Raw genomic sequence first — 18,637 nt, 5'->3', positions numbered from 1 at the left:
GCATTTTTTACATGAAAGTTAGAATTTTATCAAATGACATGAATAGTTGAGTTGAATGAGTTTAAAATTAATTTTCATTTCCTTAAAATACATATAATCTCTTTGATGGACAGAATTCAAGGAAATATGTAATGTAAATAAATTCAAATTAAAGGTTAAGGATAATATAGATAGTACATAGATATCCCACAGATCAGAAATATGAGTGACATTAGCTTTCAGATGTCCACCTCTCCCTCCATTCCATAGAAAGTCATTATTGTCCTGCTCAGCAAAAAATGCCATTGAACACTTAATTGTGCATGGAACTGTACTTGATGCTATAAGATAATTTCTATGTAGACATGGCTGTTAACTTGTACAACCACAGATCTTCAAAGAATGGGGTGTTTCACAATATTGCAATGCTTAAAGTGGTTAAAATGCAAACCTCGGAGCATAAGCTCAAAATGCAGAAGAGATTGTAGACCTACTATCCCTTCAATCACAGAGTACTGTATCTGATCATGCTCAAAGAAGGATGAAAACCCTTTCTGTGAAACTCAAGATTTCCTTAAATTTCTTTCTATAGTGATAGCATCAGCAGCCAGTCTTTCAGAAGTTACAGTGATCTGTGGTGTTGAAGAGAATACTATGTTGGCCACTAAGAGGGGTTTTCTCATTGTTCATGTACTTCAACCATCCCTAGGTCTGTTTCCTGCCCAGCTGAAAGGACAGTTGGAAGAGAAGGCTGGTTTATTTGCTAATGGTTGTTCAAATGGCATGTACAGGGAGGGCAAGAGGGAGCCGAAGATTGCGTCCTCGAACTGAGTTGTAACTTGAGAATTGGAATTTATGTTTCTGCTTTACAAATTCCCTAGTGTAATGATATACAGTCAAAATTATGTTCATTTGTAGACTGGGGAACCGAAAAACAAAGACAGTGGCAACAAAGGTGCTGCTGAACCCGTGACTTGTATAGGAAGGACCTGGCGTCCGGAGGCTGTGTGTGATGCAGATCTCTGCATCTTCCTCCTGCACAAGGATGCTCTTCCTCCTCAACAGGGATGCTGGACAAACGGGCTCCAGGCTCTAAAAAGCATTAAGCAGGGGGATCTTTGTTGATGCCCAGCTTACACCCTAAGGCCATTTTCAGGCTGTAGTACAGGAGAGGAAATTTGAACTGTATTTTTGAGGAAAAGACAGGAAGTAGATTTTGGGAACTCTGAGTTTACTAGAACACAGAGTACAGTCTAAGGATGTTGGGACGTAATATAGAAAGAACTGTGGAGCTCTATAAATGAATGTGTTTATGTCTTTACTTCATGCATGTTTCTGAATAAACTACACATGTCCAGGAAAACAAACACCAGACATTAGCCAATAGAGCTATTTTTGTTCTCAAACAGCTTATATATACATACACACATATATATATATAATGAATATATATTATGAATACATATATTATGAACATATATATACATATTATTGATTCACATCATGTGCCCCAATCCCACACCATCTTCCCTATCCTTCACTACCAACAGAGAAAATGAATCTCCTTTTGGAAGCTGCAGTATGTCACAGCATGTCACACAGTACACCCTTCTGTCCATACCTCTTTGTTTACAAACGTTTGTTGCAATGACTTGTTGGCCTGGTACAAGACTTCTGGCTTCTGCTACTCCATCAGTACTGGACTTCACTGAGACTCCTCTTGCACATCCTGTTGTTGCCCTGTGTCATGGGGGATCCTGTAGTTTGGGATCTGTAGGACTGGACCTTTCATGCACTCCAGTAGTTCATCAGTGATGTAGATGATGGGGTCAGTCAATTCAAAGCCTTGGATCTTGGCCTGATTGGCATCTGAGCTTTTCAGCCTGAAGGCTGGCCCTCCCACTTTCACACCCTCCCATCAGCAACCCCTCAACCAGAGCCAGCTCTACTCTGCTGCGAGCGAGCGACACGGGAGGGGATTCAGGCACATCTCTCTGTCTGCTAACACAACACAGCAGACTAACTTGAGGCAGGTCAGCAATCCCGTGCTCACATCCTTGAGGCTGGCTCACCTGCAGCCCCAACCTCCATGGCCAGCTCTACTATACTGTCTAGGCAAGGTACAGGAATATGCTATGAATATTATATGTTCACATCAGCACAGGAAAAAAACACTTACTAGGTATTTTCTAAGTAGAGTCCTCTGAAAATCTTAGGTCTGATAATGGAGCCAAAAGAAAGTTAGATTATAAGTTGTGGTTCATCCCGGTGAATAAGGCTTTAAAACAAGGCTCAAGAGGTTCTCATTTCAAGTAACCTAAATTGACATCAGAACAAAACCATCTTTAAAATAATGTATAAAAATTGAGCAATTGATAACATAAAATCAAACTGTATGCCAGTCAATAAACAAATACCAAAGGTGGGCTGAAGCATTCCTGGAAGACAGATGGGTGTTTAAGGACTCTGACTGCTCTTCCAGAGGACCTGGTTTGATTTCTAGCACTTCCATGGCAGCTCACAACTGTTTGCAACTCCTTCCAGCCCATCTCATGCCCTCTTCTAGCTCTGTGAGTAAATGAGTCACAGAAAATTTATTAAACTCACATTTTTCTAATGCCATTTTAAAATTATTACTAAATAATCTTTCTTAATTATTTGTGGATGTTATAAAATGTACTTTGACTGTGCTCAGACCCCAAAAAGAAGAAATCTGGAGGCTAGATTAATGATGAAAATACTTTTTATTATATACTATTGGAAATATGCAAAAATGGAAATTAAGAGACAGTGACAAAAACTTTTTTTCCTGATTGAGAAGACATTCAGAAAGTAAAAGTGTGGTCTGGAGAGATAGCTCAGCAGTTAGAAACGTATACTTCTATTCCAGAGGACTGGTCCTGAGTGTCCAGCATCTTCATCTGGCTGTGCATCATGCCCTGAATCCCCAGATCCAGGCTATCTGAAACCCCTCTTCTGGCCTCCTAAACTACACTCACATACACAAACCCAAACCAGACAGACAGACAGACAAACAGACAGAGACATACTTCCACTATATATATATATATATATGTATGTATATGTATATTTATATGTAAATTTGTAAGGAAGATGTTAAAGTAAAACATCCTCACCTGATATCCTATACTCAGGTTCCAAGACCCACATGGTGGAAGGAAAGAAAATGATTTTTGCAAGTTGTCCTCTGACCTCCAGAAAATTTAATTAAAAATAAAATCAGAAAAGGCAAGTCAAGAATTTGGAAAAATATATGGAAAATATATGTCTCATAATGGTCCTGTATCAGAATATATAAAGTGTTCATGCAACTTAATAAGACAAGCAACCCAATTAGTAATGGGAAAAAGATTAAAGACATTCCACCACAAAATATATATGAGTGGGAAGTAAGTACATGCAAAGTTTCTCAGCATCATTTTTTTGGCAGAGAAATGCAAATGAGATTCCACTAACCACCTAATGACATAGGAAATGCAAATGAGATTCCACTAACCACCTATGGAAATAGGAAATGCAAATAAGGTCTCACTAGCCTCCTATTACATGAAGCAGCTTGCAGAACACTGTATATGTAAATAAAGAAATGGAGAATGAAAATTCCCTTTCGTACAGTCCCTGATACCTAGCCACCTAATTAATACCTAGTTAGTTCACCAATAGTTTATTCTGCAGGCTGGGGAGATAGCTCCTTGGGGAAATGGATTGTTGTACAAGTGTAAAGACATAGGTCTGTATTTCCAGAAACTCATGAAATACAGGATACGGAGGCATGGAAAAGTATTTGCAGCACTCCTACAGCGAGCTGGAAAATCTCATGAAGTTCCTGACGTTCTCAGACTAGGTACTCTGGTAAACACAGTGCAAGCAACTGAAGGAAGACCCAGTGGAAGAGACCAAGACTCTGGGTCGTCTTCTGATGTCCATACATGTGCCACGGTAGGGGCCCACCCACACCCACACTCACATTCAATTTTGAAGATAGTAAGTACATTCTTCCAGCACGTAGAAAGCCAAGGAAGGATATCTGCTTCCCGCAGGTCACCCCTGTAGCAATAGACAGAATGGTGGTGTATAATTGTATGTTCAATATTGGGCATCGCTATGTGAGTCATGCTTCTCGGCCATCTTCTTAAACCTTTAAATTATGATCTATTGTTTAGTGCTGAGACTCTGGTGTTTATATTTAATATTTGTGGCTTTTAATTAGCATCTTGGAGAAGTGAGAGAAAGAGAGAGGGGAGAGGAGAGAGAAGAGAGGAAGAGAGAGGAAAGAGAGGAAAGGAAGAGAGAGGAGATAGAAGAGACAGCATTTAAAAAGTAAATTCACCCCATAAAGGCACAGTTGGAGAATGTCTACTGGACTGCAAAAAGAAGATTTACTGTGGATATAAAGGAAAAGTCTGATTCTATAATTATTGACACAGTTTTGGTAAAAGAAACTGGGGAGCAATCCAACATAAAGAGGACAGAGAAAGATGCTCCAGGAATTTGCATTCTGGGTTACTGAAAAGCAGTGACATCATCTAGCAGGGTATCTTAGAACACAACTACAAGGAAACAAAACAGATGCAGAATCCTACTTCAAGTTCATATTGTAGCTCTTAAAGGCAAAGACCTTTTGTTGCTGATGATGGTTCAGAATGTATGTGGAGATGAGTCTCAAAGACTTGGGCTTAGGATGATAACTGAGACTATGCGGGAATGTTATGTCACCAAGAGAGGGAAAGGAATGCTTTGAGAGAGTGGTTTAAGGTTCCCAGTTTGATTTTCACTGTCCAAAATAACTAGGAGATGGTGAGACACAAAAGGAAAACATAAAAAAATTCAGTCAAATAGTAAATAGAAGAGAAAACTTTACCGTTTAGAGTACACGACAACATTTCCAGGTCAGAAGTGTCGTTTTTGTATAAACTGTTAAAATGGTTAAACAGTTGTTCAAGGTTAAGTACATGACACATGGATGTCGAGGGTGCCAGTGATCTCCTATCTGCTCAGTATAACTTTCCTTAATTAATTTTGAAAAAATATCAATATGCAAATGTTGAAATATAAAAGGATTTTCACTCTAAATTGAATAAGACATATCAGATGTAAACATAAATAGTTTTTCTTGCTGTATACATGATTATTAAAATACCTGACACCCAATTATGCCACAAGTTGCGTCTAGATTGCAGATGTAATCTAGTTGACATTGCCTTGAACTCATTTTTACTGAGAATGAAATTCTGAAAAGAATAGATTTTGCTGAGTTTGTTATGTTCTCTAGTGGAAAAGGGTCATCTTAAAGGAACAGATCCTATTCACTATCCTGTCATTCAGAGACCTGGGACATTTTCTTCAGGCATTCCCAAGAGAAGTAAACTTTAGTGCTTCTAAACTTTAAGATAATTCTGTGTTTGCTTTGAAGAATGGGAACGTGGAAATATGAACTTCAAAAATGCCACAAGGGTAAAATATTTTACTTTTTTATTTCATTTTTAAAAATTCTGAAACATATGAAAGAGTTATCTTTAAGTTCAGAGTTTATTCTTTTACTGTTCACTATATCCTTAAGCAAACATTTTCCCCCTCCTGTAAACCAACATTTTGAATGAATTGTTTGACCCACCCTTTTTCCAACATTTAGACAGCTTTATTGTTTCTGTTTGTCTATTTTGCATTTAATGTAAGCTGGTAACTCAGTAATAAGATCAAAAACTTCCCATGAATTTAACTCCCCTAGTCTTACACCATCACCATCCAGTTACAAAGTAACAGGATGCCAATGGTTGTATTAAGTGACCTAATAACTTCCTGAAACTATTATTCTGATCATAAATCATCTAACTTCTACTCATCTTATTTAATGAGTGCTTATCAGGAAAAATAAGACATTCCCCCAAGTCATATGAATCTTGCAAATGAAATATAAATTTTTAAAAAACAAACAAATGTTACTGTATGTGGGCAAGTTTCAAAATGCCCAGAGAGCTTTCAATGGTCCAGAAAAGTTTTTCCATAGACAAGGAAAGTCAAGGCTCACCTTTTATGGGTTTTGTGTAAGATTTTACTATTACCTTAAACTTGGCTATCTTAGGACAATTCTGGTTGTAGAAAGATAGTCTTCAAGACACTATCTTCCAAAGTATATTTTAAAAAGTGAAGCAGAGAGTCTGTATGTCTACGTTTGGGAAAATGTGATCAAAAGTACTATAGACAGTTCTGGTTGGTATGAAAAGCCGTGTCTCCACACAGTACTTGTGCAGTACTGTAGAAGGTTCTGGTTGGTGTGAATAGCCATGCCTCTGCACAGCACTAGTGCAAGTGTTGCAGGAATCAGAGCTGTAGCATCAGGAATGCAAAGAAACCCAGTTTAGAATGTGCTGAACCAAAGAAAGTAATTAGCAAGAAGTAAAAGTTTGGCTAACTGCGATGGGAGTAAATCCACACTTTTAATAATTGCATGACATTGATGCGTATTCAGGTTATTAGAAAGGATGTAAACAGTGTGTTTGTCCATTTTCTTTTATCTGCACTGACTGGATAGAGTACCCATGTACCTAGTTTTTTTCATTATTATTTATTATGTGTCATTCTAACACTTGTTGCATGTGCTTTTCCAATATAAGCTAGCTGACTTTTCATAACTTATTCTAAAGCATTTTCTAGTTGTTAATGTTTTATGCCCAATGTTCACATTTATTGGTTTCTTACAAGGTAACTAATGTATCTGTGGAATGTTGACAAGAGTCAATAAACTTTTGCAGTCGTAATAATTCCATGGGTAGTCTGTAGCAGGGAAATTTACTTCTGAGACACATTCAAGATGTGTGGGGACTCAGAATAAATGTCTAGAGCGCTTGCAAGTGGTGGTTGGGTTGGACTGAGGAGAGGTTACTGAGCCTGCGAGACAACATAGAGCCTGTGTTATTTGGACGGAGAATGAGAAGTGTGTTAACCAAGACCACAGCCTTCCTTCCTTCCCTCCCTCCCTCCTTCCCTCTATTCCTCCCTCCCTCCATTCCTCCCTCCCTCCCTCCTTCCTTTCTTCCTTTTCTTTCTTTCATGGTGGTTTGAATGAGAATTTCCCACAGAAACTCATGCATGTAACACTTAGTCCCCAGTTGGTCGAGCTATTTGTGAGGTAGTAAGAAGAGATGTGGTCCTGTTGAAGGATGTGTCACAGCAGGAAGGTTTTAAAAACCCATGTCCGTCCCAGCCTTTCCTTGTGCCACTTGGTTGTGTATTGAAAAGTGAGCCCTCAGCTACTGCTCTAGCACCAGGCCTGCCTTCCCCCACCTTGCTTTCTACCCTCATGACCATGAACTCACCTGAAATGCTAAGGCCCAAATAAATTCTCTCTTTTTGTAAGTTGCCTAGGTTATGGTGACACATTATAGCAATCAAAAAGCAGCTAATATAGTTCTCTGTCTGATTAGTGGTCAACCTCAAGGTCTTTCCCAGTTCTAGAATTTTGTAATCTATTGGAAGGAAAAAATACAGAGGTATAATACATAAGTTTTGGCACTTGTTTACATAGGAATGGCATGATTTTGTTTAATTGCTGACAGTTACAAGAAGATGCAGAAAAAATGTACTAATATCGAACTACTCATGACACTGCTGATTGGATTTTGATAGTAGACCAAAAAGCAGTTACTTTGAAATGTAGCGATGATTAAGTTAGCATTATCAGAAGTTGTTACACAAAAAAAATGGTATCAATTACCCTCAAAAATAACAATTGGGTTAAGGAGTCTTTTCCTAACTGGCTACAAGCTGGGAACCACACTGGTTAATGCTGGCTCCTCTCTGTAGTGTTTGAACACGGTGTTAGGCCACATACATGCTATGTTTACTATATTAAAGAAAATCAATTACTGCACCCTTCAGTCTATTACAGCATGAAGCTATTCAACGTTTCATCTGAAAATTACAAAGTACAGCTGGAAAGTTCTTTACTGCTGGGAAGCTGCCGATATTCTAGCACTTACTAGGTATTTACCCCTGGCTTGCAAAACCTTCCACGCCAAGTTCTATCTCAACTTCATTAACACCACATTACTGGCATAATCTGGTAAAGGAAATAGTTCTGGCAATGATAATAAACTATAAAAAATCAGATATTTTCATGGGGAAGACTGCTCTTTTGTCTCTTCTATTGAGATCTTTCCGTGATGTGAAAATATTCTAAATATACACATTTTTGTGACAAAGTCTTTTAATTTTTTTCTGTATTCTTTGCTTCTGTTTTATAACGCAATCAGGTTTTCTTTGGGGGTGTGGGATTACTTGAGAGGTGCAGCAGGTAGTTGCTGAAATGATTATCCCCAGTGAAATATATCTGCGAAGGCTGTGGAGCTCAAAGTGAGACGGCTGGGGAGACAGATGGTGTTTACAGTACATTTAAAAGCTCAGCATTTACTTTAAAACAGGAGGACTCCAGTCCTTGGCAGCAACCCAAAAACCAAACTATTTCCCATCGATCGGTGTGAATCACTCTCCCTCCTTGGTGCCTGGGCCTTTTCCACCACACACGCCTCTTAAGTACCAACAAATCTGCGATTGACCGTTTCACAGCTCTATACGGAGGTGTCTCCCATGGGTTTCTAATCCTTGTCGATTTCTTTGCAGACCGAGCTTTTTGTGCATGCCTTCAAGGACCAGCTGGTCAGGAGTGCTCTCTTAGCTCTCTACACTGCGAGGCCAGGAGGTATCCTTAGGAAGCCACCTTCTCCTAAGGTCAGCACAGAGGAGAAAAGTAGCCAGCATGATAGCCCGCAGCAGCTTAGAAGACAAGACTCCATACCACATCACTCTGACTATGATGAGGAAGAGTGGGTAAGTCTCCTCACGTCATTTACTCTCATGGTTTAGTGGGAAGAAATACAGGGAACATAATAAGAAAGCTCCATTTCTCAAAAATATATGGAAATATATATTTATATATAAAATATATTTATATTGTGCCAAACATGCCCAAAAGAAATCCTAATCATGCTATATCTACTTCAAATTTAAAGCATAAGCAAAAATCACACAAGAATAAAAGACTGTGTTGCAAAAAATCAAAAGTTCACACATGGGAATCACAACAGAACTGTGAATAGATAGGACAAGTTTTCTCTTAGGATCAAGTTGAACTTGGAAGTCGCCTTCCTGATCAAAATTATTTGTTGTAGATATGTATTTGTTATCAAATAAATCATGTATGTAACCATAAGTAAGTCATTGAATTATGTTATCAAAGTTACAAAATCCAATAATACACTTCCTTACTCGTTTCTAAACGATCTAAAATGTTTAAACTTTTGCAGACAAAGATTGAAAAGTCATGGCCTATCAAGTTGCTGTAAGATTAGGCACATCTTCTCCTATTGAGGCTAGACAAGGCAGCCCAGTTAGGGGAAAGAGATCCAAAGGCTGGCAATGTAGTCAGAGACAGCCCCTGCTCCTGCTTTAGGAGTCCCGTATGAAGCCCCGGCTGCACAACTGTTACATCTGTGCAGAGGACCTAGGTCCGCCCCATGCATGCTCTCTGGTGGGCGGTTCAGTCAATATGGGCTCCTATGGGTCCAGGTTTGTTGATTCTGTAGCTTTTCTTGTGGTGTCCATATCCCTGGGAGACCTCCCCTCTTCTAAGTATTAGGGAATGAGGGTGGATGGAATGAGAGGCAAGGTGAGACTTGGGGACCAGGAGGAGAGGAAGCAGGGTAAGCTGTGATTTAGGATGTAAATAAATAATGCAATAAATAAAGGGATAAATAAAGTTTGAAGCATTATCATAAAAGAGAGTGAACAGTAAGTCTTGTTGGCCCTAGTAGATACAAATATTTCCATTATTGCTAGGTAAAGACTTACATATATATATACTTTAAAACACATATTCATGTTTAAATCAGAGTGGACAAAAAGATTCTTAAGTCTCACCTGCTGGTGGCTCTGTGATTAAATAGATATTGCTTATAGATATTGCTCCTGCTCTGACCTCATACGCCTTGTATATATCTTGGGATAATGACTGGTGAAGGAGAAATAACAGAAGAAGCAAGCGGTGTGAGAGCAGCTGACTTAGAGAGGAGCAGGGCAAGAGGACCAGGAAGGGTAGAGGCAGGAAGGACAGTGAGCTGTAACGAGTCCTGGTACAGACATCACCCATGTGCCTCTGTAGTTCATGTGTATTCACACACGTGCATGCACACTGGAATCCCTTCGTTGTCGCACATGCTTAAGAAAAGAAGCATGCTGGCTGCACTGGACGCTTAGTTTTTAGTTAACCACTCTTTCCTTCCTATCCTGGAACTTTAGAGTGTTTAGGGTGGGGTATTTGAAGGGCCCAATCTCTAAAATGGTGTTTGAGGGCCACTGAGATATCAACAGATCTTTCTTTTGATATAATTTCTACCACCGGAAGCATACCTTCCTTCAGCCTTTTCAAGGTAAGCACTAAGTAACTGTCATGGTTCCAGATGAAGATTGCTTTTCCCACGTGGCAGCGCTTCAAAAGAGCAAGTCAGAGAGTTCTTCAGTTTAACCTCAACTTCTTCAATTTCTTCAGAGCTCCAAGAGGTGCATGCCTCTTAACCTCACTCAGGTTCAATTTTCTCAGCTGCGAAATGAAATCTACTTCACTCTTAGGATGTATGTACAAGAGGTGGTTTATCATTTTGTGGTGATGCCTGGGCAGACCTAGTCTGATTCAGGGGCAATATTATTGATATGTGGTTCTTAGTGAAAATATGTGACTTATAGTCTTATTATGGTAACCAAATCTATCCCTAGATACTTGTAGAAGTAATAAACACACACATATGCATAAATATATACACACATATATATACATATATACATATATACATACACACAGAGAAACACACACACGCACACACACACACTATATGTATATATATATATAAAATCAATGGGAAGATTAGCCATGGTAGGTCCTCAACATTACCTCAGAGTTGACAGATAAAAATGTTGAAACAAAGGTCGGAATACTAGATGACAGTCTCTGGTGATAGGATTTCCTCTAACCCAGTTTGAAGTCAGATTGTCCTGTGATGCACAAAGAGAGAGATCCAAGTCATTGGGTAGGGAGGTTTACAAAGAGCCCCTTCTTTTCTTCAGAATGGACATTCTTCCTGTTTCAATACACTTGCACATGGGAGGCCCTCAGGACACTCTAGGGCCTTTTTAGAGCCCTAGAGTGTATTCAGAAACCTAGAAAGACCAGTGGCTATTGTATAAGGCAGCTTGAGAGGTCCACACAGAAAAGTGCTAGAATTTCATGGTCAGAGTGAGGCTTCAGATGCCACCCTGGAGATGAACATGAGACCAGAAGTTAACCATTGAAAGCGAACCGACTGGGTGACCACTGTGGGGAGAGGTAGTGAGTAAGATACAATGCACAGATATTTGCGCTTATTATTCTCTTTCCTGTTTTGTTTTTCTAAATTGGTGAAATTTGACCATAGCTGTAGTGGAAAGAGCACTTGGGAGCTGGAGGTGATGACAGGCAGCTTTAGGTCCTCATGGAAGAAGCAATAGACCCACTTCTCAGTGGAGGAGTCTTCGGAGAAGACTTTCTTCAGCAGAGACATGCAAAGGACTTGAAGAGCTTTGGTGAGGTAGTCTGGACCTGATGGGGGCTTTTATCCTTCCCATGTAAAGGAGAGCCTTGCATTTAGAGGCCAGGAAGATGGAAGGAGAGAAAGGTGAAAGCTTAAGAACTGATTAGGTGCAATTTTAGCAACACTTGGAATAACCATGAGGATGGACCTCCAAGCTTGGAAGTGACCCTCCAAAGTGAGCTGTGGTCTCCATGGATCTCTGCTCACCTCAGGCCATTCTCTTGGTTTCCATTTCGAGCTTACTAGGTCTTCATGGCCCTGTGTCTCCTTGCACATGCTGGGAATCTCCTCCGAAAGTTATTCCTTCTTGAAATCATAGAAATAGCTCTTCCAAGTTCAACACAATTAGAAGGAAACTCACACTCAGTAAATTTTATTCTAATTCCCTCCTCCAAATATTTTATTTTTTTATAATCATCGCTGCAATGATTATATACCATTCTTACTGATTTTTTCCAGCAATCAGTTTTCACCATAATGGTTCGTCTGCCAAAGGACTTAATCATCATAAAAGGAAAATCACTCAGTAGTCATAGTAGCTAGGTCATATTATATTCAAAATGTTTGTTACCTCTGACTGACATAGTAAACGTGGAGAAAATGTAGCTAATAGAAATGTCTTTAGAGGTGGTGCTGGTACATTATCTGGAACATAAGTTTGTGTTATTTTTCTTATTTAGTTGTTCTAAAAGTACCAGGATTGATTACTAATATAGTCAACACCGGAAAGCAACTTTGCGTTTCGAATGAATGCAATCAGGTTTCAGTGACATATGAAAATGTTCTGTGATGACTTAAGTAGGCTTCAATTTGAATGTAAGGTTGTACAGGGCCATTTGTTAAGAACTCTGCTGGTTTCACTTAGCTTCTAGAAGTTTACTGTAACAATGACTTAGCTTGAAGCCTACAGCTTCTGATAAACATCTGAGAAATGAACACATCTTGGCAAATTATTCTTCAGTCCATTCCAATGGATCTAACAACCTTCTCTTTGTAATCATGAAAAAGAACCTCTGTTAACTCTAAGTGTGTGTGTGTGTGTGTGTGTGTGTGTGTGTGTGTGTGTGTGTGTGTGTTCTGGTTTCAACCAGCTGCTTCATCGAGAGAACCTGATGACAGGAATGTGGCTGATAATTATCAAGTAGATATGACAGAGGTTGAAACTGAAATGAACCATACCGGAAAATGCCTGTTATTTGCTAAATTTTAGTTATTAAATGATTGAATGCTCTTCAGGTTTATTTTCCTAAAAAGTTAGTAAACAATAAAAGCCCAGTAGAATATTTGGGGACTATTTCATGACGGTATGTGCCAGGAAATTGGCTAGCACAGCGTCCTTCGTCTTCCAGCCAATGACGATGACATATTGCATTTATCTCTGTCCCCCGCTAGAACAGATGCTTCAGCAGCTGGGAACCCAAGATTAGTTTGTCCAAATATGAAAGCATACCATCTAGCCAAACTATTAGGCCGTCCCAGATTTTGTGGCTTCAGTAATTACTCCATTCTCTATAGCATTATGGTTTAATTCCAGGATTGCTACATTGGTGGCTTTAGAGCTAAATCTGGCTATTCCTAGTCAATGTATAGTTTACTTGATCTTATCACACTTTAAGTCCTGACCCATTATAGTGAGGCACACAACTAGTAAAACTGTTGCTATCATTGGAAATATCCTAAACTCTCATTTCATATTGAATTACATTTCAGCATCAAAATTACTGAACTGATTTCTGCTTCATGTTGCACCCATGAATTAATGTTTATTCTGGGAGCAAGAAGTTGCAGAGAAGAATTGGAGGAAGCACGGATGCACACTGCACATTTCCAAAAGCTACACACTTGAAAGTTTTTACCAGGAAAAAAAGATTAAGGTTGGCGAGAACGTGTGCTTACCTGACTTAAACATTAGGAAATGTATGTACATTGGCACGTTACAAGGCACTGCATCCGTATGTATAAATGTTCAAATATAGCAAGTAAATACAAGGTTTAAAATGAGTCATAAACCTGATTTCCTAAAAAAATTTAATCTTTCCTAAGCTAGCATACATTTTCTTTTCTGTTTCATGATAAATGTATTTATGTGCACACAAGGAAATGAGTCTCTTGTTTCATTTATAGTGAAATCCACAACAATATTCATATCAAAAGTTCCATTAATCAGGTCCAAATATAATCTGAAAATTAATTAAGGCTTCCCCTAACTCGATGATGCCAAATATTGTGCTTCAGACTCATTTCTATAAATGGCTTTCTGAAAGAGTTCTTACAAACGCTATACCTTTGTCTAGTGATGTTCGGGAAAAACACAAATGTTTATGTTTGTGTGAGTGTTGGTAGATATATTTATATTACCCTTAGTAATGGAGGCGAACACAGATGCTCATACAACAATGTTCAGGACCGTGCACATTCAGCCACAAGCAAGTAGTCTGCATTCTGAATGCTTCTTGCAGGCTACTCTGTCTGTCTTTCACTTCCAAGAACTTGACAAGAAGTTCAGAGTCACTGCAACCACAATGGGGCCTACACAAATGAACCAAAGCATATTTCTGTCTGCTCTCTGACTAGCTAGAGTTATGTTATATAAAGCCATTGACATAAGAAGCCATTAAGTCCTCTTAATTCCTGAGAGGTAGCTAATCCTTCTAGTCAGCCTCACACTAACACATAGGATTTAGCTTCCTCATCAGCCGCGCCCTGTAGCTTAGAAATCTGATGCGGCCTTTCACCTCTAACATGTGTGACAGAGAGCTGTGCATATGTTTATGCATATTCACTCATCTATATTTTCAAATCTAAATGATATGGTGTACTAATTACTCTAGGATCCCATCTACACACAACCTATGAAATTCTGAATTATAGTAAGCTGTTTCTATTTCTTTATATACATATTCTTTGTGCACCCAATACACTTCTAAATGAAGTTTATTCAATTCCTTGTTCACTATTGTTTTATTGGTTAGCAAAACAGCTTGTGAACCAATGGGAATCAGTACACAATGCATTAAATTCCCTAAAATTAGCCTTCAAATTGTCACTTATATTCATCTTCTTACTTGGAAAAACATAAGAATTTAATTTCTTATAATAGTCTATTTATGTCTATTATATTTTTTAATATTTGAACTCATTAATTCTTTTACGATTTTTGTTCTCCGGGGAGTGAGAAGTCCCCAGATATCTCCTGCACTCCTCATTTGAGTCAAGATTCCAGAACTTCTGTTAATATTTGTCATGCATACTATTCTTGGTCAGCATAAAATTTTGTGAAACTTGGGTGTTTTATTTATAACTTTATAAAGTCATGTTTATGTGTTTTGATCAAATCCATCACTCCCTGTTTCTTTACCTTCAGTTTCTTCCCCTTCTCCCTCTCACGTTTCCCTCCATCATTCATGTGCTTCCTCTTCCTAAGACTTGAGACTACGTAGTGGTGCCTGTATGTGTATGGCGAGGGACAGCCCCCGAAGCATGGGAAGCCTTGTTTCTTATTTACTGATGCTCCAACAGCAAAAGACTATTCTAGCCTTTGTGAATCTTACAGTGATTAAAATGGCGTCCTCCAAGCAGTCACGACCAGCAGCACAAAGAGAACAAAAGAGAAAATGGGGATTCCGCCAGTTGCTGCCTCCATGGCAGCTGAGCATAGTCTATCTTCTGTTTCCTTGATGAATGGGAAGCGTTCCTGAACTTCTCCAGTCCATTTCACCCAGGAGATGTGTGCTTGCAATACTCATCCGCTGTTCGGGTCCCTAAAAGGCGATTAAGCAAAGTTCATGGCTGCCCATTAAAATGCACAAATGTTCTATTAAAGAAAAGAAACCCCAACTGAGAGCTTTATGTGCATGCATATTCATGAAATTCTGCCCATATCTACATTTCTCCCACCTATGGTTAATGCTTTCAACTCCAGTCTCTGCTCCCTGGCACTTACCGTGCACTTTGATCCATACCCTTTAAAGGTATTTTTTCTGTTAATGTGGGACAAGCTTATTGGATGGATTGGTCAAATCAGGCACTTGTCATACTCCAACTCAGAGTTTTACAAGAGCTGTTTTATTCTATTATATTTAGTAATGGTGATTTTTTCCCATTGATATTTTACATTGAATTGCAACCATATCTTTGGGATCACCTTCCCAAATCTTCCATTTCCTGGTCTAGTATCACATATTTTGATGACTGTATTGATTTGTATATGTCTACCTTAGAAATGCATTAATGCCATCACTCCAGGTCCCTTCAGACACCAATACATTCTATAAGGGAAAATGAGATTTTCTTCCAAGGAGAGATTTTGGATGCTCTAAAACTGAGTAAGTAAGGGAAATGGCTGAGGTGGCACAGAGAGTTGACAGATTATGCTAGAACAATCTCAATTAAAATGTAATCACCTGTGAAAACATGTGCTACCAGTTGTGTGAGAGTATAGTGGTGTCTAGGAAACATGCAATTTTCCATTAAAAGTTAAAATCAAGACCTGTGATGGTGGCACATGCCTTCAATTCTAGCACTCAGGAGGCAAAGGCACACAGATCTCTGAATCTGAGGCCTGTCTGGTCTATAGAGAAGTTCCTGCCGAGCCAGGGCTACACAGAGAAACCCTATCTTGGGAAAAGGGAGCTGAAATTATTAGTATGTGAATGGAGATAAAACTCAGCATGCTTCACAATAGAAATGTTAGCTTCTCCATATCTTTGATGTTTAATACTGACTGAGCGCATAGCAGGTGTCTGGTGAATATGCGTTGATCTCTTTTAATAGTATGTTTTGAGTATGGCAGCAATGGTGGCCTTAGCTAGAGTATTTTTTAAGATTAAAGAGAAATGATAATCATCCTTATCTTCCTGGCTATACAAGGGGCTCCAGGCTGCAGCACAAGCTCTGGTGCTTAGCTTTTATTTAATCAAGACTGAGTAAATAATCATGCTGATGAATGAAGGTGGCTGAGGAACTTGTAGCTAAGCCTAACTGCTACCTGGCTAGGAGACAGATAATAGGTCTGGGCAAGGACCCAAACAAGAATAAGGAGTGGAGAGAATTTATTCACTGCAAAAAGGGTGCCTGACTATTTGAGATTATTAGTGTGGACAGAATCTGAATCTCAAGAAAAGACCAGGAATAAATGACAGATTCAGTTTGGTTGTTGGGATGTGACAATCGAAGTTTCCACTAGCAGCAGAGTTGAAATAAGCAAGAGCAATAGGAGGCAAAGCTGGGAGATGTCATTCCCATGAATACCATGAGTCTTGATACCAAGTGGTCTTACATACACTGATGAGTGTATGAGCCCTATATACCTTTGGCCATGTATGTGCTGGTCGCCCTAAGAGCATTTTATGTGAAACTCATTTTAATTAACAGTCTAAATTAACATTCAGAGAGACCTGCCACGCCATAGAAGGAACAGAGATTTTTTTTTTTATGTTAAAGAACATGGTTGGTCTAGAATAAAATGCAAGGATCAGTTCAGGCTAAGATTGATCTTCTCAGTTCACTGGGTATTTCTAATCAAAGATCTTGGTACTGTGTTATAGCCAAAGGGAAAGTATTCATGGATACACACACGCACACACACACACACACACACACACACACACACACACACACATTTTGGACATCTAGTTCTGATTGAGTTATTACATTCTTGCTGATCAAGAATTGGCTTCATAAACTTGTTGAGCAGCTAAGCATTACAGAGTTGTCTTTTCAAAGTTCTGCATTGACCCAGGAGGATTCATAAACATGTGGCATGCTGAGTAATCACTCTGCTCTCTACCCTCATGGTTCACTCTGGCAGCTGGAATGTTCTCCCTGTCACATGCTACGACATCGATCAAGCTTTTTCAGTTATGACACTGGCTTTGCCCTTTATGTTAGCTTATATCCTAACCCACAAATAAATAAGAGCCTAGATCAGCACCTGACTTAGAATGGAATAAACAAGGCCATAGCTCCCCACTTGCTTTGTACCCTCAGTGACTTGAAAAAGTTTGCAACCACTGCACCTCTCAGGAGAAGGGGACTCATGGATTCTCCATCAAGGTTAATGACCTCAAATAGAGCTCAGGCTCCATTTAATAAGGTTAGACTGTAACCACCACCCTTCCATTGCTTCTTCACTGTAGGGTAATCATTACTAGTTCTGGGGAATGGCCTTCCAATATGTCTCTCTGAAAGGGAGTACTTGTCTTTAAACTTCTCTGGGCACAGGAGAGCAACATAGAATTTGAGTTCATTTAGCACCTCTGGCCTGAAGAGAGTAGAGAGATGTGAACCCTTTGGATTAGTGCCACATCTCTATCCTTCCTGCATCTTCTCACGAACTGTTACCCAGTCTTTCTTCAACCTGAAAACAGACTGAAATGTTTAGTGTGATTGCAGTAGAGAATAGAAAGGAGTGGCCCCCTACCATCAGCAATATCATTGAATGAGCCTCGCTCACAGACTAGCACGACAAAAGTCATCAGGATAAGAAGGTATGATTGTTGATCAGTGTCTTCTCTGCATGATTTCAGATCTAAATGAATAGGCTGCCTTTGGAGAGAACTCAGATACCCAAAGATTCCTTTTAAGAATCTTGCCATGAAGTCTTCAGTGTCCTGCTTTCAAAATGACTGCTTAGAGTTGTTTCATAATTGAATTATAATCTTTTGTTCCTGTTCTCCTTCTCTTCTGTATATCCCATTGTGAAAGCACTTTGTTTAGTCTTGCTTCTCTGACACCTTTTGTATCAGACTATGTCTGACTAGCCTGCTCTTTTTCTTAAATGTGTTTTAGTATGGCATCTCTTGGTCTCATGTCCGATCTCAGATACTTGAAAGCTAACAGCACTGTGAATGATGTTTGTCTCACTGAACCTGCTAAGCCTCGTCTCCTGACTCTGTTCTATGTGTTAGAGTGCACCATCAACATCTGGAAACTCGTTGGAGGAATCAAATCTTTGGAGTCAAGAAAGTTGAAGTTCTAGTTCATTTCTAACATATTAATGGTGGAAGTTACTATCCATC

At 39.2% G+C, this 18,637-nt stretch overlaps 1 protein-coding gene across 14 annotated transcripts in view; it reads left to right on the top strand.

Moving 5' to 3' along the window:
* Inpp4b (inositol polyphosphate-4-phosphatase type II B) overlaps window positions 1-18,637 on the top strand; it is a 750,330-nt gene that overhangs the window by 630,131 nt on the left and 101,562 nt on the right. For all 14 annotated transcript variants that reach the window (XM_063277738.1, XM_063277736.1, XM_017601165.3 and 11 more), the window contains one exon: window positions 8,620-8,826. In XM_063277738.1, the coding sequence (XP_063133808.1) occupies window positions 8,620-8,826 (207 nt within the window). The remainder of the gene's footprint in view (window positions 1-8,619; window positions 8,827-18,637) is intronic.

The sequence above is a fragment of the Rattus norvegicus genome, chromosome 19 (genome assembly GCF_036323735.1).
Source record: "Rattus norvegicus strain BN/NHsdMcwi chromosome 19, GRCr8, whole genome shotgun sequence".
In the NCBI taxonomy this organism is placed as follows: domain Eukaryota; kingdom Metazoa; phylum Chordata; class Mammalia; order Rodentia; family Muridae; genus Rattus; species Rattus norvegicus.
This window is presented reverse-complemented; position numbering and strand designations above follow the sequence as displayed.